At 38.9% G+C, this 24,806-nt stretch overlaps 1 protein-coding gene across 2 annotated transcripts in view; it reads right to left on the minus strand.

The window, feature by feature from the left end:
* The window catches only part of cacna2d3a (calcium channel, voltage-dependent, alpha 2/delta subunit 3a), a 102,271-nt gene that overhangs the window by 49,049 nt on the left and 28,416 nt on the right, over positions 1-24,806 (minus strand). For both annotated transcript variants that reach the window (XM_034145315.1, XM_034145316.1), the window contains exons 4-10: positions 24,694-24,753; positions 11,658-11,820; positions 7,718-7,849; positions 6,476-6,687; positions 5,397-5,471; positions 1,285-1,374; positions 556-669 (exon numbers count right to left, since the gene is read on the minus strand). In XM_034145315.1, the coding sequence (XP_034001206.1) occupies positions 556-669; positions 1,285-1,374; positions 5,397-5,471; positions 6,476-6,687; positions 7,718-7,849; positions 11,658-11,820; positions 24,694-24,753 (846 nt within the window). The remainder of the gene's footprint in view (positions 1-555; positions 670-1,284; positions 1,375-5,396; positions 5,472-6,475; positions 6,688-7,717; positions 7,850-11,657; positions 11,821-24,693; positions 24,754-24,806) is intronic.

A 24,806-nucleotide genomic window follows, 5' to 3' on the forward strand; every position in this document is an offset into this window, starting at 1 on the left:
GTCTTAAAAGTCTCTGAAAGAACCCCATACTGGGTTAGCTCAATACCTTCTGCTTTTAAAACGTTGTAGAACAACTGAGGCAAATACTAATACTTGGCAAAAACATGCTCTGAATTGTGACCAAAGAAATTGCAAACACTGATCCTGCTAGCCTTTCTCTCAATCCTTTTGGTCAGATTGAATGCGTAATATCTCTCTAGAAACTGTATTTCTGATGTAGTTAGAATACTTTTTAAGAATTTGTTATCAATGTGACAACCATGTAAACCTTTACACCGTACATACTTTTACCCTTGGTATCCCTTTAAATTGTGTCTAATTGATCTAATTTCTAATTCCACATTTCTGACAGACAGCCCTCACAGTTTAAAAAGTAATTCATAGCCACAGGAGGGCATAAGTACACTGCTCTCCATTGGAAGAACAGGTTAGAGGTTCATGAAGTTGTGAACAAGAGGTAATAAGACATTGAACTAAGCTGATCTCACTTTATTTTAGCAGTGGACCCAATTGTACAAGAGTGTGATGTGTGTGTTTGTGTGCTTAATACATTACCTTTCTGTCTGGCCAGTTGTACTTGGCAAAGATGGCATCATATGTGTCCACTGCCCCATCTGTCACCAACATAATGGCCTGGCTACACTCACTTCCCCTTCCAGTCTCATTGAACTGAAACAGAGAGAGAGATGGTGATGAAGAGCGAAAGAGAGATAGGGAGGGACATTAACATAGGTGGTCAAAAAATGAAATACATATGTAGATATAATGTGACCTAACTGTGTTATAAAAGCTAATGGAATAATAACATGTTTTCTCCATGCATACAAGCTAAAAAGACATCAACCCTGGGAGTGCATTATTTCTCAAGATTACGGAGGGCAACAAAGATATTGGGTATTATAATATACACTTAGAAGGATAGATGTTTTTGAAATATGAGCATTTAGAAGGTAAGTGCATGTGTGTTTGTGTGTGTGAGTGTTTGATTAATTGGTTGTTCATAATGAGTTGTCAAACCACTAATCTGACTCATCAAGTGCCTTGTTTACTTGATTTTTGCATGATTCTGTTGATTAAGCTATTAATTACAGTGCGCTAATTAATTGTGTGCCCGACACCTTCTCTTCTGTATGACTGTGTGTGTGTGTGTGTGTGTGTGTGTGTGTGTGTGTGTGTGTGTGTGTGTGTGTGTGTGTGTGTGTGTGTGTGTGTGTGTGTGTGTGTGTGTGTGTGTGTGTGTGTGTGTGTGTGGGGGGGGGGGTAATGCATGAGTGTATTACTTACGTCACCAAGGAGATTGAAGGCCTCAGTCAGGGCTATGTCTAACATACCGATGCCTTTTGCGAACAGCTTTTCGAGGTGTTCCCGGAAATGCTGGGAAAATACAGTTTGGGAAGGAAACATTAAAACCATGGCGATGAGAAGGCAGTGCAGGGTGAAATACATAGAATGAAACAGAATTGGAGGTCATTATTCATTTTTGGAGAAATATTAAAAAGAAACATACTGATTGAATTTGCTCATAACACAGATAAAACTTATATTTAGCTTAGTTTGATTTGTGTGGGAACAAAGATTGTAATATTGGTCTAACACCCTCTTTAACTTAGCCCAAAGATACTTTTTGCGGCAAACTGCCACATTATATTGGAGTAAAAAGCCACATACTTAAAGAGCTAATAGGACCTGCTTCGTTCACCTCCTGTTAAATCTGGTTTAGTGTGTTTGGAAGTGTATGCACTTGTGTGATTATGCCACAAAGGATACATTATCTCTCTGGCAATAAATGATGAACTTAATGTTGTCAGCAACCTAACAGGTCTCATGTGCATGTCTCATTATTTGTCACAGCCGGGAGGCAAAACCCACTCTCAAACACACACACAAACACACATGGTCAGATGGACACAGCCCATTATCCAATTAAATCTATTTATAGGGGGTTAAGATCCAATTGTTGGCATTTGGATCAGTTCCTGTTGACTCTGGCTCTCCAACTACCTGAACATATTTCCACCTATGGAAATAAGCATCCCTGTTACATACTGTACGTCAATTTCTAATGGCAATACAAATGTTGTGCCTAGAAACCCTTAGACTTACACCCCACCTACACCATCATCTTCCCAGAGTCTTATTTTTCTACACCTTTCCTTTCAATCACTATACAATACATCCATCCCCTCCAGCCTTCTGCTCCTTACTGAGGGGAGGAGAACAGTCTCTCAACACACAGTAGGGAGCCCAAGCAGCATAAGGCCATTTTATAGCTTTCCCACTTGGGAGCAAACATACTCATGAGTCATGACAGACAAACAACACACACCAGCACCTAGCACCAGCAAGACACAAATAAATGTGCACAAAAACAACCTTTAGCGTCCCTGACAACACCTCAACATGGCAAAGACAAAACCTTTTTCTTTGATGTGGATAAAAAGGTTAATCGGTTCCAACGAAAGGCATTACCCTGGAGCATGGCAAACTGTACCTACTGCACGTGTGTGTGTGTGTGTGTGTGTGTGTGTGTGTGTGTGTGTGTGTGTGTGTGTGTGTGTGTGTGTGTGTGTGTGTGTGTGTGTGTGTGTGTGTGTGTGTGTGTGTGTGTGTGTGTGTGTGTGTCTGAGTGAGAGTCTGTGTGTTTAGATGGAAGTAATTTGTCTCAGCACAGTGCTATGTTCAATCCCTGGCACAGCAGTGCACTAAAGTGGCAGATTCAGAGTGTTTGTGTATTTGTGTGTGTGTGTGTGTGCGTGCGTGCGTGAGTGCGTGCGTGCGTGCGTGCGTGCGTCCTGAAAAGGCCCAACCTTTTATGCGGAACCACAAGGCTCTGAAATGTACATATAACATCAAACCCTTGAATGCTTCAGACACCTTTTATGTTCAGAAATGATCAGAGCAGTCAGCTTAATAAAGCCTGGCCACAGGGGCATACACATGAATGAACTAACATATCTTCAATTGCAACTTGCAGAAGCCTAAGCTTTTGATTTCAATCGCAATACTTATCTCAACAAAGGGGCAGGTGCAATTCTGATAAATCAGGGTATATGCAGGAATCCTGAAGTCAAATTTAATACCTTTTAAGACCTTTTTTAAGACCCTTTCCATACATTTTAAGACCTCATCACCACTTCAAGTTTTAACCGGTTACATTGGGGACACACTTTAGCTCACATTTACTATATACACAGTATTGATTGTCCTTCCTCCTTATCTTCCAACCATTTGGACGCAAACTTGCATTTCCCCATAACGATGTTGTTTAACAACCGGCGTAAACGGACCTTCGCAAGCTATCAAGCAGTGAGCGTGCGATGTCCTGTTCAGATGACGTCAAATCCAACGGGATGCCATAAATAAACTACACAGAATCACACTACACACTTACGCAATGATTACATTCAGGCAAACTGTAGAATACAACCTCTTTGGACAATTGATATACTTATTGAAAACAAGCTACAAAATGTAATACCTTGGAAAATGCCGTTTAATACTTTTTAATACTTTTTAATAGCCTTAATTTTCGCTAAATTGATTTATCAACTTTTAATACTTTTTAAGACCCCGCGTAAATGCATGAAAAAAAAGTGGTTGGTTTTCCTGAGCAAAAATTGTGAGTTTTCTCTGTGGGACACATTAAACATTATCAAACATGTATAAGGTACTGCAGTTAAAGGGGCATATCGTCATTGAAATACAGTTGAAAGATTACGATTATGGTCGTATATGCCGATGTCTAAAAAATATTTGAAGCCGTTTCAGTATGTTCTTACCTAAACTGTGTTGATGCTGTTTGAGCTGCAAACAAATCCTTCATTCTTTCTGGATGTGCTGACTTTATTTAGTTAGTTTCTGCATCCGTAATCTGTTAGAAGACTTTCGGTGGCATAACTAGAGCAAACAGTTTAGCAGTCCTTCAGCTGCATTTCAGAGGACTGAGTCTAAGCCCACGACTGTTAAATAGAGATAATGGTGAAAATCACAAGTGTTTACCTTAAGGCTTTAATTAGCCAGGAGCTAATATGGATGTGAGTTCTAATCAGACAGGATGGATTGCACTTCTTCAGATGCTTTTTATATCTGGTAATAGGGGAATGTCTGCCCATGAAATCTTGACAACAGGTATTTATGACCTGGTTGAACTTTGGGTATGAAATAAAACATTTTGGAAACACATGTCAGTAAGTTTAAGTCTCCAGTGTGATAGTCACCGACTGCCCCCAGCTGAAGTAAATGACATTAGCTTTATCTACTAGCACAGACTGCATTCCCCTCTTAGCTGGCTGACTCACACTACATTAAACTACCATCTGGAATTAAGCACAAAATGCTAATCCATATGCACACGCAATGAAATAAACAGAAATCAACCTAAAACACCAATAGGCACACAGATTAAAAAACACACATGGAAAGGATTCCGTGCGCAAGCTGTATCCCAAAGGTTAGGCCCGGGCTAAAAGCAACAGGGGTCATTGCATTTAATTATATTCATAGATTGTATCTTTAAATGGAATTTTAAAGAATTTGGATGAGATGGAATTATAAGTGGGCACGTGCAGGCAGAGCCGATAAAGAAAGGAGCAGAGTCTCAGCGATGAAGAAGGGAATCATGTCACATTAACTGAAGGATTCTCCTCTTGCTATCCTAATAAAAAAGTATTGTAACAGCCGTGATGGTGTACATAACCATAAACACAGTTAGACATACAAACATTCCCCATACCACATAATATCTATACCATTAACTGCCTTAGGAAAAAGTCTAACCATAATGAAAAGAGTCTTCCACTGATAAGCTTTGAAACATACTTGAAATATCTTATTTTCTATTCGACATATTATTCTACCTTGTCGAAAAACTGGCTCTACATTACCAAGCCTCAAGAGAAGAGGAGTGTGCACTCCAAATGCCAAGATGTATTTCATTTTCAAACTTCAGATTGAAGAAGTGTTACCTCAAGTGATCACTCATAATGAGGCTATTTATCAGATGTTGCAGAGCGTTATAAATCATGTTTCACCTTTAAACTTGTAAACAGACTTCAAAAATCATGGGAGTTCCCCTTTAAGGACACAAGTCACTCAGCTCAGTCACTAATCTCTCTCTCCTGCCATCTGGAAATCACTTTCGCAGCATCACCACCCAGTTCATAAACAGGCTGATTAACAGGTCGCACACACACTCTCACTCACACACATGCTCAATATAAATGTACATAACACCGTGATTACATACCATATGCGAGACGCAAAACTCGTACTGAATTCTGTTCAGCTTACATTCATTTACCATTGACATTGTGTATGTATTATTATAGAAGTAACAGCTGATTTCCGAAAGACAGTAACAGGAGAAAACAATAGAAGAAGAGGAGAGAAAGACTCACATCTTTGTTGGGGACATCTGCTTGGACCAATGTTCCATTTAGGCACGACTCCACATAATGCAATTCCTCATTGTACTGTAGGAAACAAAAGTAATAATTCAAGTTAACGTTTTTTGTCGATTTACATGTGCTGTACTTACAGATATGTCTAATCTTATGTTTCAAATGCAAACTGTGAAGATGTTAGAAACTTCACTCATATTGATGAAAACCGCACACACATGCACACACTGTTCTGTACACAATGTACCCAATGCCTGCAATACTGTGATAATACTCATCATTTAATGCATGAGTATGAATTAGACTTCAAAGACCGAGAAAGAGAATAGAAGTGTGCTCTTCCACAGCCGGCAATATTATCCTCAAGTGTGTGTGTGCATATTCATCTGTGAATATCTGTCTTTGTGTCTGTATACAGTGCAACATGAAACAACTCTCACCACAATAGATAGACTTTTCTAAAAAAACATATTAACTTTTACATTTTGTGTCTTCTGTAGGAGAAATCCCTTCATATATGCAGACGGTAACACAGAAAACGTAGCAGGAATCAAAACAAGAAAGAAACAGATGAGTCAAAATGACACATCCTTTTAAAGAGTGTTCGGGGAAAACAATATGTTTCTGCCTGATTGTCTAAATCCTCTTTTCCGTTATTTTTCAAAAGAATAATTTTCAAAATAACATGATTAGGATAACAAATGATAATGAAGACTTTGTTCTGTGGGGAAAAATAATGGAGGCTGGCAAAGCGACTAGCTACGTTTTGATGTGAAACAGCAGTGAGTTTCGCACACACACACACACATTGAGTTTCATCAGACTGAGATGCGATAACAATGGTTTCGGTGCCTAAGGCAGGACCCAATCACAACTGTCTCTTTTGCAATTCAAATCTTCATTCAGCTTACTGCTAATTGGTTGTGAGCGTGACAAGATAGAAAGCTGATTCGTTCCAGCATTTCCTCTGATCTGAGGAGGAGCGGATGTTGGCCTGTGTGTTGTGCATGTGCGTGTGAGAATCTATACAAAAAAATAGAGGTTAAGTCGTTTATGTTGCAGCTGCGTTGACTTACAGCAATGATGTTAAAAAAGTCGTCGTCTCCAAGAGTGTCCAGTATGGAGGAGACCGTCTGCTTGGCGATGGACAGCCGGAGTCCTTTCATGCTGCCACTGACATCCACCAGGATAACAACATTCTTTGGAGAGGTGGCAGCCTGGATGTACCACTTCCGGTTTCGACAGTCAAAAGCTATGACCCCGTGTTCATCCGGCTTCCACTTGATCCCTTGAAGAGACAGAGTCAGCATCACAAGTCAAAAGATGAATGATGAACTGCAATATTGCTAGAGTTGCATCATTTGTCACACAGGAAAACAAACTGCTACCTTGGCTGAAAGAGAAATATGGTGGCCTGAGAGACGGTTACACTACATGCCTTTTATACAACTATCTCTTCTCATTTCATGCTATTTATAGAGATTTTGTTCGCCAGATTTGAAAAAAGCAAACATATCTTCTCAATTACTTCTAGTGTTTTGTTGCCATGCAGATAAAGATTTCAGATGTCCTTCCAGTACAATGGAGGTGAATGTAGTGCTGAGAGAGCTTCAACAAATACACTGAAAAATTCAACAGCAACATCCCTCTCTCGAAACTCTTCCTGTGTCAAAATTGCACACAGAATTGTTCACGTCGGTTCATTATGGTGAACTTTAGGGGATAGAATAGAAAGAATGTAGAGTCTTTATGCAGCAGTGACTTTGGAGGCTTCCAGGTCAGGAAACTAACAATGGACTGAGAGGAAGCCTTTTGATAGCCAGAGCTGCAAAGAATATATATGTCAGACATAGAATGGGAAGTGTTATATAAAAAGCATAATTAAAAACATTCATATGCAGGTTCAAGAGGTCAAAAGATAAAGAAATAAGCCTTTCCATTTGTTTTCTAATATTGTGTGCTACACAGAATATTAAAAATATTCACCAAGTCCATTCAATAGGCTACTTTTCATTATTATGCTACCCCTGTTCTTATTCTTTCCACTTCACCTTAAAATGTTAATTTTATCCATCTTCACCCACTCTAATCTCTATAAACTCTCTCACCTATCTCTCTGTTATTCTCTCTACTCTCCCCTCTACTCCTTTACTCTCACCGCGCTAGCCTCAAGTCTGTAGCTGTTAGTGACTGAACAATCCTTTACACATGTATTTCTGCTATGGGAAGACAGCAACTTAATTACAAACATACATACACACTCAAATTCAATAGCCACTACCTTACATTGCTTTATCATTCCAAACAAACACACTTACCTGGGTACTGCCTGAAAAAGCCTTTGGCACTGCCAAAGTACTGCCATATGAGTGATGGGTCTCTCTCAAAGTTATCAACAAACACTTTATTCAAGGCCTCGGACCAGAACACCCCGTTGACGATTGCCGAGTCTAAGGATTAAAGGGAACAAGAAGAAGTATGGAGAGGAAATAAAACAGCATTTCAGTAAAAAGCTTACTATTGTTCTACAGTCCAGGAGGTTGGAAGATATTCTCTGGTGCCTGCTCAACTACTCATATCGTATCATACACTACACCTCTGAAGATCACTATCAGGGCCTATTCATTACACAGGGAAACAGGGAATTTTTTTTGTAGTAAAACAGAGTGAAAAGATGAGAGTGAAGAAAAAATAATTATAGAGATAAAAGAGAATGGAAATGGAAGAAATGGTAGGCTATTCTGCCCTACAAAGGCAACATGCAGTCACATGCAGATTAATAATAGCGTTAAGACCTGAATCTTACTTTGTGATATCTTTGTTTGGATATAAAAATACTCATATCATATTAATGTACACTTACTGTGAGACTATACTGAATTCTGTCTTTGTGTTTGCTGCTCAGACTGCCCTACCTTTACTTTGGCTTAGTATTTTTTTTTACACCCACCATTGAACTTGAAGAACTCTCTGCCACACATTGCAAACTAGACAGCTAAAGCGAAAAAGCTGCATAAATGGAAAACCATAATAAGGCTAGACTTCATTTAAACAGTTTTCTATTATTGATTTTCCCCAGCTCTTGTCTGCAGCTCTGGTCACTCAGTTTCATTATTTCACACAACTTGACGGGGCAGCAGCTATATTCAATCACAATAAAACTAAAACAGATAATACATGATATAGGGTTTGCTTACAATTCTATCCAAACTGATTGTGATGTATGGTGGGGTATATCCAATCATTGGAACCCCTTTTCAATGTATGGGTTGCAAGAGTAGTCAAGAATGAACTGGCTTGCCAACCAAGCCTATTACAGCTGCTTACTACCACCATTTTGCAGAGAAAAGGAGAAAAAGGATGAGCAGACAGACAGACACAATCATACAGTAGGGGGAATATACAAAAGAATGTAGAGAGCGAGAGATAAAAAGGAAAGCCAGGAAGGCAGACAGAACATTACTGAGAGACAGTCACACAGACAAGTACCTAATGGACACAGAGAGAGAAAAGCAGATAACAGATTTCCCATCATCTTCTATGCTGGCAACATTGTTCTGCTGTCAACAATCATGCCAATAAGCCATGATTGAATTAGTCCTCTGGATGCTAGTACACTAAAGCCCTCTCTTGATAGTAAACACCCATCCACCTCTATGGAGTGGAGTGCAGAGGAGGCTGGATTTGATCCAGGCTCCATTTACACAACAATACAGTCACTTCTGGTGCAGTTTGAGTGTCTATTGCAACTGAACTCGTCATGATGAGGCAGGGAGTATGGGCTCTACTTCCCCCCTAAGCTGTCATTTATATTCATCTCAACTAATGCTCTCCTTAATTCGATCTGATCAAAGGAGCGCACATGATTTTTTATAATCACACGTGAGCGTGTACTCAATGTTTAAAAGTAGAACTGTGTAGGTTTCCCACTGCAACAGTCAGAGTGATCAGATCGAATTGACTTTGCTTTAATAGCTTCACAAGGGTTAGGAGAGAGCAAGAGTAGAAACGAGGGAGTAGTGACAAGTGATGAGTGCACATGCTCACGGGAATGTGAACACTACTCCATCTCAGAGAGTATAAAGGTATAAATGGACATTAGAGTGTATCGACATGCTGGAAATGTGTGCATGGCTTCACTGCGTACATGGTACATGTTCCTGTCATGTAGCCTCATAAAGCATGATGGTCTATGTTGTGTTTTGGTTGCAATGGGAGTTTGGAAGATGGATGCTCGATGTGGTGTGTTTCTCCTGCGATTAATCTCCGGGGGCATGAAGCTCTCTGCTATCATGGACTTAACCCCTAATACATCACGGCTGCCATCAAACCATTTATGATGTACACAGGCTGCAGCCAGCTCCTCAGCCGCATAAAAAACAGGTTCAGACGACAGTGACTTGTTATACGTGCAGGAACGTATAACGTATACGAACACGTTCAGAAATATAGTCGGATGTAATCTGAAAAAAGCAGCACTGATATAAGAACCCAGCCCTCATTCTCAAGATCTTGTTCATGTTATAAAAGGTTAATTTGCAGCGTTTGCCATCTGTTAAGATTTCAAACCCGTAGATGTTTTTTCTACAACTGGTTTAACTGGATCATAATTCTTCTGATCATATAAAACAGTCAAAAATACAAACAAATACAGAAGAGGAATACAAAGGTTATTTGTTCACAACTACTGTAGCAATAGGTACAACAGAAATTGCAGATTAATACTTAAGTAAAAAACAATTAAAATGTATGTTGAAAAATGTTCCCACCCCCCCATGCCTAGATTCTTAGTCTCATTTGCAGAACCGTGATGCTTCGCCCACCAAGGCACTGCACTCCCTGCAGTCTCAGCCAACACCATCCATATGATCACTATCAGTTAACAAAGCCTGGAGATCTAAAACTCTTAAGTTCTCTCAGTGTGTGTGTGTGTGTGTGTGTGTGTGTGTGTGTGTGTGTGTGTGTGTGTGTGTGTGTGTGTTCAATTCTACTAATTTGCCTGTGAATCAAATCAAAATGACTCTTCCTCTCCCTGAATCGGCCTGCCAGCTTCACTCTCCTAGCCCTTTCATTCAATTCCTTTCCATTTCATTCACTCTCCTCCTGTCGCTCTCACTTGCTTTCTCCCTTTTTTCCACCTAGCTGTAATTAATCTGTTGCTCAGACCTTCCATCAGTCTGACTTAACCTACTTTCTATCTCATTTGCTTTATCCCTCTTTTCCTCTCCCTCCATATAATTTCTTCGCCTCTGGTAGCTTGGGTTAAGCCGACATGACATTCACTCTGTCCACTGAGCATTGTACTAGGCCATGACTTCATGGGTTGGACTTGAGTGGATGGTAAATTAGCAGAATGTCTGATTATTTTACTGCTAATTAAGTCAGTGTGTGGCAGGGATGATCCAAAGAGTTACAGTTAATGAACTCAAATCCTCTTCCGGACACATCCACATGCACACATAATAACTGTAGTACGGATTGTTAGGATTTGACTAATCCAAATTATTGAAGAATTCAGCAAAAATATCTGGTCGTGGGAGGCTAAGATGTACATGATATGTTATGGTCATGATGTGTTTTTTACACCTTTATCATAATAATAATAATAATAATAAAGCTTTATTTATATAGCACTTTTCATACAACACGTGCAGCTCAAAGTGCTTTACAAAATGACACATCACCAGTTCAAAACAAACAAGAAATTCCCCTCAGATTATTTGTTAAGAACTTTAAAAGGTACAAAATATAAAATGTTATCAGGTTAATAGACACAAGGAGGTAAAATGTATGATAATAAAAATAAAATAACATAAATAATGGTTTCTCTCTGACAGATAAGACACAAGACAACTGACTCGATGCAACAATATCAAATATAATATAAAACCCCATACAACAAAGTTAACAGAAATAGAAATAAAAAGATTAAAACCTATAAAATAAATAAAACAATATAAAGGTAGGTAAATAATAAAGACTAAAAGGACATTTCAAGTGGGGGGTTGCTAATAAAAAGCTAATCTAAAAAGGTGTCTTTAGCTGTCGTTTATAAATGTCCACTGAGTTGGCCTCTCTGATGTTTCCTGGCAGGGTGTTCCACAGTTTGGGAGCATAGTGGATAAAAGCGGACTCACCCATTTTATTTTGGGAGACTTCAGGGATATTTAAAAAGCCAGCTGAAGAGGACCTCAGGGCACGTCCAGGGACATAAAACGAGAATGACTCTGTGAGATGAATTGGAGGTAGTGAACATACCTTTGTTGTACATGTTGGTGGGCACCTGGACCGTGCTGAGACTCAGGTTGACTGACAGGTTGTTAAAGTGGTCATTGGGCTGCAGGAGGAATTCTCCTCCAAGCTCAACGCTGTTCCCCTCCTCGTCAACTTCATTGATCAACACCGCATTGAAGTATTCATACTAGGAAAAAAAAAGAGAAGTGATGAGATTTCTGGCACAATTTAAAAACACTAATAAACACTCATTTAAACACTTGCTGAATTGTGCTATCAATGTATAGGATAGGTGGGTCACTCAAGTGCTGAGTCAGAGAGTAGTTTGCGTAGCGAGGTAACCTGAAACCCTGGATCATCCCAGACGTGCATGATGTTACAGCAGAAAGCTGCTGAGTTGACAAATTCTTGCTCAGCTCGCATACTCCCTTCCTAGCCAGATGCTGAATGTGGTGCTCTGCCTCCACTGTATTTTTAGTACTGCGCATACTGGGGAGACTATTAATAAATCATAAAGCAAGATAAATATAGATCACATGGCTCCCTGCATCCCAAAGGCTGTGATGTCTGAGGTACCACATAGGGGGAAAGCCTGCAAAGGCTATAGTTAATGCAGAACAAAAGGCAACAAAGTGGTTCTAAAAGAAATTAAGAAAACCCAGAGGCATACATCATGTTTTGTATGTTTAAATGTAAATGAACTAAACATACACAAACAGAGAGAGTACAACTACATCCAATTATGTAGATTTAGGATGAAACAAGTGAACTTGTAACAACTTATACAACTGTCATCTATCTTTCTGGTTTTATATCTGCAATTTAAACTTGAAAAACACAGATGTTTCTTGTGGCCCAGGTCCATCACTGCAGAATATCAGGTGCATTGTAATCATTTTGATGTCAACATAATAATGTGCCTACCTCATTTGAATTGTGATCTCAAGCCTGAACCAGTTCTCAATCCACCACACTGACATTTGCTTCAAACTGATAATGAATATATAATTGTCATCTTCAATAAAACTGCAGCAGCAGTTCAATCCCTTGCACAGGTCAACGGCTGTGATTATATGGCTTAAGGCCACATTGATTTCTCTTGTAATGACTAAAAGAATGGGATTTGAAAAGGGCCTCAGAGGAGAATGATTGCTATTCTCAAGAGTCCAATTTAAGCCTCAGTACATGTTATTATTCAGAGGGGGACAGACACTTTCTGGACTTTCTTTTTCAGAGACTGACACGGCACAGGTCCTAGTAAAGGGTCATTCTGGGCTGAGAAAACAACATAGAGCACACATTTAAAGGTCACAATATCTTATCTATTTATAACCAAATCCTGACACAAGCCCTCAGACATGTTTTATTGCCCTTCAGACTTCAGTCAACTCTTTCCTCTGTACGCCCTGAGAAACATCCCACCACCCTACCTTCTTTTTTTCTAGCACCAGTAACCTTCACTTGTGCAAAATGTTACCAGGTCCTCCTGAGGAACACCATCATCGCCCCAGCCCGGTGCACAACACAGATAAAGCCATCAAATAAGCTGGCAAACGCAGTGCCTATCGATGTAATTAATCAGGCCTGATTAGGCTTATTAGCCTTTTATCAAGGGGACCACTGCCATTTCAAGGTGAAGGAGTGTAGTGTTGCATACTTTTGCCTATGTTTTTCCTCCTTTTTCTGTTTCACCCCCCTCATTACTCCAGTGTGGACATAAACCTGAACTATAGTTTCAACAGAAGAATATCTGTTTTTGTGGGTGACAAAACAAGATACTCTCTTAAAAAATGAGCAGGTTGGAACAGCAAAATGGTTATTATGAGAATTGATAGAAAAACCCATGGAAACTTTAATACAGTGCCAGTCAGTATTGAAAAAGGTTTCCTCACTCAGCATGTAGATACATTAGAACAAGACATTAGTATTCAAATCACTTTGGGGTCTTGAACCAGCAATTGTGAAAATCAGAACTACTGTACATTTACCTTTACAATGTTTGTGATTTTTTTTAAAGTACGGTAAAAGAACGGAATACAAATTAGTTGACTCTGACAATAACCTTTTTACGTGACAAACACTAGCCTTTTATTCACCAGGTGGCCAGAAACAATACTGCAAATGAAAGCTAATATTTGTCTGTATCAGGCTAAATCTTTAAAAAGGGTACTTTTTTATAATTGCCATAATTGCCATGTTAAGAGAATATTATATATATTATATAACATTAATATTATAATCATTTGTCAGCATTGTGTTCATTTTGCCTAAAGTCTTAACCATTTTTTGTTTTGTTCTTGTTAGATTGAGAAGCACCTTGAACCAAGATCAAAAAGCTGTCGCCACTAGCATAAGAGAGTGTCAGTGACATAAAATGCAGTGAGGTTGCAGGAATTACGACCTTTGGGCGTACAGAAACTTTGGCACAGTTTGTTCATTTAAAGAAGTGCTTACGTTTCCTATTTACCCATCTCTTGCATCCTCTGCACCTGACCTTTCTACCTCTGGCAAGTGTTTCTTTGTTCGCTGCCAAAGAGAATCAGGCATCCAGAGCTAGCCTTGATTACACCTGATTATCACCTTCACAACTTCCAGCTCTCTCAGCATGTCGTTCTCCAGTCCAAAGAAATGCAAACAAATCACACATGCAAATAATACAACAAAATCAACAACGTATACCTTCAACTGAAAGTGTGCCCTTTAGCAATGGTGGAATATAACTTACTACGTCAACTCAAGTGATGAGCGTGAATACAATTTTCAAAGTTGAAGACAAGTTGTTTGCAGATATTCACATAAAGCTAACTGGACTACAGCATATGGCCCCATTGGGTCTTCAATGTGTTCCCTTTTCAGCCATTGTCTCGTTAGTACATGTTCTATCATTCTCTCTCGCTCCCTCTTTCTCTCCCTCCCAACCTGATTTATCCATTTCCGTTTCTGGCGGGGCCTTTTTCCTTCTGCCCATTGTTCACTGGCTCAATGCAATCCTCATCAAGCTCCTCACCCCCCTCCATCTCTTCCAGGTTACAACTCGAATCTGTCTCTCCAGCATGCAGCCCTCATTGGCAAGTTCGGCTATAATCAGCTCTATCTGTGAGACCATTGTTGCAATTGCCAAATTGTCTCGGTCTACTCAACACATTATATATGTCTCTCCCATCTTGCTGGCTGTGGTTAGTCTTTCCTCTATGTCTGTGTGATAGATGGAATAGGAACATTATGAATCTCTATTCCTAAATAAAAGCAATTTCCCAACAACTTTGACTATTTTTGTACAATTTCAGTCACTAAGAAGCTAAGTTGATTTGCAGAAATATGTAAAAAATATATATACATGTGTACATTGGGCAGATATTAGCAGACACAAATGGTAACCGCGCAACACACACACACACACACACACACACACACACACACACACACACACACACACACACACACACACACACACACACACACACACACACACACACACACACACACACACACACACACACCAAGTTTTATAATGGCAGTAACAACTTTGTCTCAAGATCCGAGATAGAAATAGTAAGGCCTACTTGTTCTAACTCTATGCCCTATGTAGGTGTCTTGAAAGACAGGCAAAGAGAAAGATAAGAGAAAATGCGACAGCAAGAATTAGCTGTTAAAAGTATAAAAAGAGAATAAAAGGTTAACTAACATGACTATAAAATAAACAACTGTTAATGAGTCTGCTAATAGATCTTTTTTAATTCACAGCATGTGGGCTTTAATTTTGATTAAATGACATCAGGTTTTGAGTTTCAATGATGTGGGAGTGAGTGTGGGTGTCTGCATGGAGGCAGGGGCAGTGTGTGTGTGTGTGTGTGTGTGTGTGTGTGTGTGTGTGTGTGTGTGTGTGTGTGTGTGTGTGTGTGTGTGTGTGTGTGTGTGTGTGTGTGTGTGTGTGTGTGTGTGTGTGTGTCCAAGAGTGGGTGTATGTGTTGACTAAGTCAATTATGCCATTTCAGCAGTACAGTGAAGGAGTGCCCAGTGTCACTAATGCAGTCCCTGATCATGGTGTTAACAACCTGATCTTTAACGTTGCAGTGCATTACGCTGAGAGATCGCACATGTTCCATCAGCACCCACTCACTCAGTGTGGTGCAGACTGAGAGGGAGAGGACGAGGGCGGATTACTGCAGGAAAACATGGAGCATATTTCAGGTCCCTGCTTCAAAACATGAGCCCCAAAAAAATGTAACGCCAAAAAGTGAATTGCAGATTGCTGCATTCACATTGATGTGTCAGCACCATTCACTAAAAGTGATACATTAATTCATGAATCATTTTATCATTTTCTCTTGTTCTGGTTTCTTGCATTCCTTTGGGTTATTCTTCTTTTTTGTATTCACTTCTTTTTGTAATTTGACATCTATAAAATGGAATCCACATAAGTAAAAAGAAAAGGAATAAATAAATGAAGGCATACTGTTTTTAGAAAGAAAAACATTGAAAAAAATGTATAACTGTCTCAGTAATCCTTTGGCTTTCATTTGCTATTTCCAGTTCAACATATATAAAGATGTGCGGCCTTTCTTTGTCATGAAAACAACATTTATTTAAGTAAAACATTTGTTGAACTTAAATAAATTAGGCAATTAAATAATTCAACAACATACATGTGATCCAATCTTATTATCAGGTTTTGTATTACAGTAGTACATGTTTTTCTTGAATATTCTCTTTTAAATTCATTCTTATAATGTATTTTGTGTGAAGCATTTGTCAGTAGTACTGCCTTTTTCACAATATATCGTATGCTCATTTATGCTGATTAAGTTATTATTATATATTTTGGGTTATTTTTTAATTTAAAACACTTTGAAACGGCCTCAGTAGGTTGTAAATAACCCCTCTATAAAAAAACCTACAGGAAATGTATCTCACTGTTTTCTGTCGACTGGTCAGAATCTTTTTATGATTGCTGAGACTTGGCCAGGAAGGGACACTCTGAAGTTTGAATTTAAATACTGCCATTTTCCCGCAATCATTGAGTTTAGTGGCTATTTCAAGCTAGTGCACAATTTCGCACAAGTTTGTTTATCTTTCGGTTTGCCACTGGTGCCGTAGTCATGAAACATCCTAGTACACATTATTACTCCTAGTGACAAAGGTCTAAGAAAATACATTTTCCTTTGAAATACAGGGACTCTAAAGAGGCTTAACAGCTCTTTATGCAGAGGAAAACATTGCTTGACAGCTTGGTAATTAGATTCAAACCAACAGTGCTACTTATATAGAATGGCACTTGTTAATAACTTTGAAAATGAGGTGCATGGTTATCAATCATATGCAGGTAAATGTAATCTACTGTGCTAGGCTATCTTGAAGGAAACTTGTAATGTCTGTCAATTTATTCAACAGAGACTAAACAGAGTTATTGATTGCACCTACCAATTAAACTGTCAATTAATGTATTGTTAATCAACCAATTCCACCTTCTTTAAATCATTTGTAACTCTAAGATCAGGGTCACTAAACCTCCTTGATAAGGGAGCAGGTCAAACTTTCTGCATCTTCACTGCTCTGAGTTGCTCTTCAACCTTTCCATGATCACTCCTAGGCCAGGTCTCCTTACTAGATGGTTAGGAGTTCACCCAGACTGTGAAAATGCTCGGCACATGGAGTGTAGCTAATTTCTTGTATCCTTCTTTTAAGTATGTGTGTATTAAAAAAAGTAAAGCCAGAATTAGGAAAAACCAACAAAGGTTCCAGTGACCATTTGCACCTTAGCATCCTACATGAAACATGTCATTAGGTGTGTAAATGTGTGACCAACATGCCTACATACAAAAAACACTCCTGTTGATTCTGATAAATACTCTTTTTTCACAGTGATTCAACAGCCTTGAGGGGAAGAGAGAGGAAGTGAGACAGATTGGAGACCTCGTGTGAAGCGGGGGTTTACCGTGACGCTCCACCCTCTGGTGTTCACTTTTAACTCTCATCTCCACTTTGGCTCTCCTCTTTTTATTCAACCATCTCCCCACTCACTTTCGACACGGTCGGGAAAGGGAAGACACCATCCCAGAGTGTAGAAATGAGACTGTAAAACAACCAGGGGGCGCGGATAAAAGTAATCAGAGAGTAAACAAGACTGCAGAAGGAGTAAATACCTTGGAGGAAAGGTCAAATAAGGGTTCATATGCTGTTTTTAAATCCCTCTTAATGCATCTTGAACTTTTTGTTCACCCACTCTGAGAAGATATTGAATAAGAACTGCATCATCCATGTGATGCTATATTGCCGGTTGGTGCTTGAAAACAATTCTGTTCCAGTTTTGAGTGTGTGGTGAGGTGTGGTGAACAATGATCAATGCAGAATTGCATTTTAAATATTAAAAGTAATACTGTTAATACTATTACTGAGGGAAAATGGGGAATTGTTGAAAAGGGCACAAAATAAACAGCAATTAAAAAAAAAACTGTTTATGTCTTTCTTCAGACTTTCTCAACACTGAGTTGTGAAGAGAGACTCCTCAAAGAGTCACATAAGTCATGTCAGGAAAGACATACATTGCCTGCTCCTACCTGACCTTTTAGTTTTCCTTCCAAAGCTTCTGTGTGATTTATGTAAAAGTAAACTGACTTTTCGCTCCGACTGTTTGTTCTGATTGTTATCTGCGTGATGCACAAGGTGGCACCATAACTGTTTGATGCTTACATGTTGTTGTCTCCCCACACTGGTTTCTGAAAGTGTATTTGGCATAAATCAATCAATGTTTATTTAAATAGCCCAATATCACAAATGTTACATTTGTCTCAGTGAACTTCACAGTTTGTACAGAATATCAATACGACACCCTCTGTCCTTGGACCCTCACATCGTACAAGGAAAAACCTCCAAAGAAACCCCACAGTTAATGGGGAAAACTGGAAGAAACCTCGGGGAGAGCAACAGAGGAGGGATCCCTCTCCCAGGACGGACAGACGTGCAATAGATGCCGTAAATCAAACACCTTACTTTAGTACATACAAATTGCTTTGGTTGAATAAAATAAAAAGCAACTGGGGACATTATATGGGAATGTGTTTTTCTTTGATAGCTTAGAGTAATAATATAGCTCTTTCTTTTGAAACGGATCACTTCTATCAAATAGTTGTTCCAGGGGCTACAAATATCACCTATCTCAGGGAACCTTATTAAACCCTTTTCTTGGATATTTTAGACAAAATGACTTTGAACTGCTTTGTTTCTCGAGTTGTCTCCTATATAAATGGTTTACAAATTCTGATCTTGGTCCACTGGATAGTTCAGTAGTCAGAGTTTGCGGCCCATTTGCTGTTTTCCGCTGTCAAGAATGCTGATTTGACTCCCGAGCCTGCGGAAGTATTAGGCAATGTCGTCCATGCTTGCTGTCCCCCCCCTTTCAAAACTGTATATTGGAGGCACTCTTTGGCCCAAGTTATATGTTTAAAAAAAATTGAAATCTGATCTTCGCATCACTGGCCATGCATATCTACAGAACAGTGAGGACACTCTGAAACACGAAGAGCAAATTGGCAAATCAACAAGCATGTGGCCACCTCTGTGCACTGAGTGGTAATACCCTAGACATGGGAGTATGTGAAAAAAAAGAGACAGAAAAAAGAAAGATTAAGCACTTCTCTCCCAATGCTCTCTTCAGACTGGGGCTACATTTTTTGTCAACATCAGGCTTGGCAATTGGTTGTTTGTCTTCAACCTCCAAGGGAGAATTTCATTGGCTGCAGAGGTCATGGGAGACTGCTCTCTGCTTTCCTATTTACAGTACATGAGCAGTGCGGGTAAAAGAGCAAGGGAGGAAAATCGCAGCAGATTAACGTGCCAATTTCACATGAAGGCAGAAGAGCTCTGGAAAGGATAGATAAGGAAATTCCTATCAAGCCGCTGCCAGCCAAATATGTATCCAATAGCAAAAAAACACACAAACATTTTATAATAAACCCCCCGAATAGTGATGGAGGAGGTTTCACCCTACAGCGTGGATGTGGTATTTTTAGCACAGCTGATGATAATTACCATCTATTCATCATGTTCTGCAGTAAAAGGCACTATAAGAAATGCCACCGTCAAAGCTGTAGAAAAACACACACCTACACAGGTGATCACATGCAGCGCTCACAAAAATGTACATGCATGTAAATAGCTAAAAAAATAAAGCGACAGCAGTTTGGGATCACAACTAAATAATGCTCAACCATTTCATTATATTTTCAGGCAACTCAAAAAACAATTAGCAATGAAAAATGAATGGATGTGACATTATGTGCAAAGAAGTGCTGAAAAACCCTGCTTGACTTAGTATAAATACCATAGCAGCGTCAAAAGGTTGCAGAACCATAGCCAGGCAAAGACAATGAGCTGTATTTACTATGACGACAACAAGTGACAGAAATAAGGACGAAGAGAATATTGAAGTCAAGAGTGGATGAAAGCACACCATAAGTGCAAAGTATTCAACTGAGCTTTTTTTTTATTCAAAAGTTATGCCATATGACTTTATTACATGTAATTTGTTAGACGCTTTTATCCAAAGCGACTTACATACATTCGGTACTGTGGACAATCCCCACAGGAGCAATTTGGGGTGAAGTGTCTTGCCCAGGGACACAACGACATGCTGACTGCAGTGGGACTCAAACTTGCTATCCCCTGACTCGAAGTCTAGCACACTATCCACTGAGCCACAGCCTCCCTCCCATTTTAGTAGCATTGAAGAGTTAGTGTTTAGGTGGAGATTGTAGACGTGGGTGGTGTATGTTGTGTAATGATGATACGATGCTGGCAAGTGGTGTATGAATATAATAAAACAATAATAATTGTCAGAATATAACTAAATTCACACTGTACAAACAGTATGCATTAGGTTAACAAACACCTGTCCTATAAGGTCATGTAGGCTCTTTTTTAATGTTTTGCTCTCTATAACCAAATCTGTCCTCCTGCTTTTAAATTATCTCTGTAATGTAATTACATTGCATCATACATCCATGCATCTGCCATTACATTAATGTCTGATTAAAGTTAATCGTATTACTGTAGTGACACGCCATGCCAACAAGCATCTGGCATATACATTATAATTGTCATTATCATGTTCATCTTTGTCCTTCTCCATCGCTTTCTCCTTCCTCGTTCTCTTTCCCTTTCTATGTACACTCATAGTATACTACACAGGTAAGTGTAATATATATTATTTTATAGATATATTCTGGCTTGATAATGGCATTTCAGCCTGTCCTAGACATTGTACAATTCTACATTATACTATAGGTACTCTACCAGCCATTATCAGCTCAGGAGCTGTGTCATTAAAAGCTGAAACAAAGGGACACTGCCTTCGCTGGATCGACTCATCTCCGCCAAGTAATTACTGGCATAAAGCATCACTGTGAGACCACACAGTGTTACTGCCCCTCAAGCAGCCTATGAAAACACAAAGGCACAGACAAGTGTCCACAACACAAGTGACACACACATCAATATGCACACACATCTCCACAAGAAAATGCAAACAAACAGAGATCTGAGCTGTGAAAGCAGTTTGGTTCACATGCATCAACAACAACACAACTGTACAATTAAGATTAATAAAAGTATACAGCACAAACTCACATTTACAACCTGTACAGGGAAACATTTATGATGTACTCCACTTGCATGCGTGTTTGAACGGTCAGCTTCTCTAAATTGATGTGTTCAGTTTGATGAGGGTGCGTACTGCAGTGAATGCGAGTGTGTGTATCTTTGTCTGTTGAGAGTTTCCTCACTGTCCAATGAGGAGCAGGTGGTACTCTTACTGGACCAACAGTAGATGGTTATTGGCTAATAAACATACAAACACAGGAAGAAAAATACATCTTTTGATTAAATATAACCATTTTCTTTACTGACTGATCTCCTGGTGTGTTGATTCAGCTGGTGATATACTTATATTCCATAACGATGTTCAAACCAGATTGTACTTGTGCGATTATAGTGGTTGCATTACACTTTTTATGGCCATCATTTTGAGGGAGGGCATTGCAAACAGTTTAATTAAGATATGTCTGAATGGTTTGCATTATGGTCTAAATGTGGAACCCTTATTTTTCAGTGCAAAATTCTCTTGACAGAGGAATTATTGTATCCAAGGGAGCTTAAACTCTATGTTAAGAACAGCAGCTTATTTATTTTCTTACATCAAACACCACTAAAGCCACAGTATCTCATTATGATGTTGCGTTATCTGTAAGCCTGCAGCTAATGATTATTATCAATCAATCTCCCAATTATTTTCTTAATAAATTGATTCAACATTTAATAACAGTGTATCCTTATTATCGTTTGGAGTTTATTCTTGAAAATGTGTGAAACAATTCATTTACAATCAAAATATTTGCTGTAATAATCGTACGTTGATTAACACCATCTTAAACAAATAGGTTCACACCAAGTCTTGCTCCTCTCAGAAGCATTTTTAACGTGCTACGTTGTGGGATATGCCTTAAAACAGGGAATAAATGTGTTAATCGGAGGGAAAGATAAAGAGCTGGACAGTTAGTGGTTACATTTAGTAATTGATCCACTTAAATGGTCTATGACAGAAGATAAAACCACCGGGCATTCACTGTAATGCTTTAAAGAGCTGACAGTAAACACATACCAACCACCACGGGCACAGACACACACACATAACGCTAGCTACACACATACACTTTATAAGTAGTTTAGCAGAAAATACTCCCAAGTCGGCTTACCATCACATTTCCTCTTTAAAACTCAAGTTTCTGCACTTGCTCCTCCTACTTCTATAAACTCTGTTTTGAGATGTGCACGATAAATTGCAAACCCAGGCAAAAGGACGCAAATGCACCCTCTCCCTCTCTCTCTCTCTCTCTCTCTCTCTCCCTCCCTCACACACATACACACACACTACAAAGCTGCACTCTAAAAATTAAAGCTGCTCAAATGGGTTTGAGGCAGAACCATGAGAGCAGAGGCTGGGTTTGAGGCTGTGTATGCAGATATGATTAGCTGAATTCATTCGCCCAAGTCTGCAGAAATGAGTCTGGAACACCCAGTGAGTAGTTTACATGTTTTAGAGTTTTTTTGTAGGAATATAACAATGATATAATACAATTTATAATTTAGGGTTTATGTTTCAAACTCTAAAAATGTGTTCTCAAACAGTAATTTTCAGCTTTAAAACTGAGGATTAATTTCTTTACATATGACAATATACTGTATGTAAGATGCATCCCACACACAATTTAGTGTTTAGAAATTACTATCATACATCTGTAGACACAATCATGATGCCCTCACTGAGCAGAATATATGTTTTTCTGAGACTGATGATTTAAACATCAAACTCCTGAATCTAAATGGGAGGAGTAGAAGGTACTGTAACTGAATGATTACATAATTACAAAAAATAATAATGGTAATAGGCATTCAATTTCAATCAAATCACTTTTATTTTTCAATAATTAATATAGAGAACAGGCCTAAAGAAATTGCATAATTTTCCGTTAGGGTATTTTGAATATAAGCAACTTGTCAACTTCTCCTAAAAGCAATGACGATACTAGTAGCAATACACAACCAAACTAAAGAAACTAAAATATGTTGGACGAGCTATGACCAGAGGAAAGTTCTGTACAAAAACTAGTGAACCCCGACCCTAATTCACAATATAGCTCTCATCCAGAACATAAGGTCAACTTACTTGGAGAAAACCATGGAAACAATTTTTGGCACCTTGCATTTCCAATATCTTTTTCGCACACACTGACAAAGCATGCCAGACCCAAAGTTCACCAAAGCATTGAACACAGAGCAATAGCCACACGAGTTGAGTTTAACATTACAACGTTTCTTTCGGATATGTGCAAAATTATAAAAATGCCTTGCAGTACTCTGCACCAATTGAAATCTAGATACGATTCTCTAGTAGTAGTAGTAGTAGTAGTAGTAGTAGTAGTAGTAGTAGTAGTAGTAGTAGTAGTAGTAGTAGTAGTAGAACCTTTATTTAGCCAGGAAAATCAATTAAGAACAAATTCTTATTTTCAATGATGACCTGACAGGAGGCAAAAAGCGTCCTGAGGGGATGGGGGTTGGGAGGAAGAAAATAAAAAGACAGACTCCGGGCACTACAGAACCCAGGAGACAACACAATGACACAGAGCAGAGATGACAGGCATAGCAGTTAAACATATAACATCTCTAAAACAATACTGCTGTGGTTCAATCAGTCATTAAAATAATATAGAACATTCATCCATTCAATCATTCATTCATTCAAATTACAAAATTACAAAGAGCGAGGCCTACTTCTCAGGAAAGTGAACACATGACTTTTGTGATTCATGTATGGCTTTAAAACAACTCCTCATGATCTCCTCATAAGCTCTCAGTCATTCTAATTAGTTTTCTACCCCCTGCATGCATACACATCTCTTGATGTGATGACTTTCATGAGAAACCTTTCTAATTAGTCTATTAGCAAGATGTCGTGTCTCACTTTTCTATGTGTTGTTTTGCCTAGATTGTAGCATAATTAAACTAGAGCGACCCATAAATCCACAGAAAGTGATCGCTTGTTGGGAAGGATTTTCGTTTGTTCAATTATTTAAAAAAAGTCTTGTTTATATAATCGTCTTTATTTGCATGTTTGTTTGTTTGTCAGTTTTGGTGTGGGACTGTGAAAACCTGATAGTGTGTCTGCAGTAGACCGAGACGTATGCTGACAAAATGATTATAGAGAGAAGTGGACAAATACACTTTTAAAAGAGAAAACACTGTTAAGCTTAGTGAAGCGAAACAGACTGCAGAACACGATTCCTAATGCCTTTTCTCGCTGTCTCTCCTCTGTTCTGTTACAGAGAGCCTTTTTATTCTCTGAACCCTTTCTCTCACTGGGGTCCGATCACAGAAGCTCTGGCTTGTCAAGGATACATTTGAACATGATTTTTTTTATTAGCTTACAAGAACAGGGAATGAACCCATCCATTGTAATACTATTGATGTGGTCAGATTATACTGGAGATGTGGATATATTTACACATACCTGTAGGTCTGGATCCTCCTCATGCTGTAGGTGGGCTTCCTCTGCTGCCTCTACCAGTCTCTACAGGAGGGGGGGGGGAGAAAAAACAGGGTGTGAAAAAGAGAAACAGTTAC

Source organism: Trematomus bernacchii, unplaced genomic scaffold (genome assembly GCF_902827165.1).
Source record: "Trematomus bernacchii unplaced genomic scaffold, fTreBer1.1, whole genome shotgun sequence".
NCBI lineage: Eukaryota > Metazoa > Chordata > Actinopteri > Perciformes > Nototheniidae > Trematomus > Trematomus bernacchii.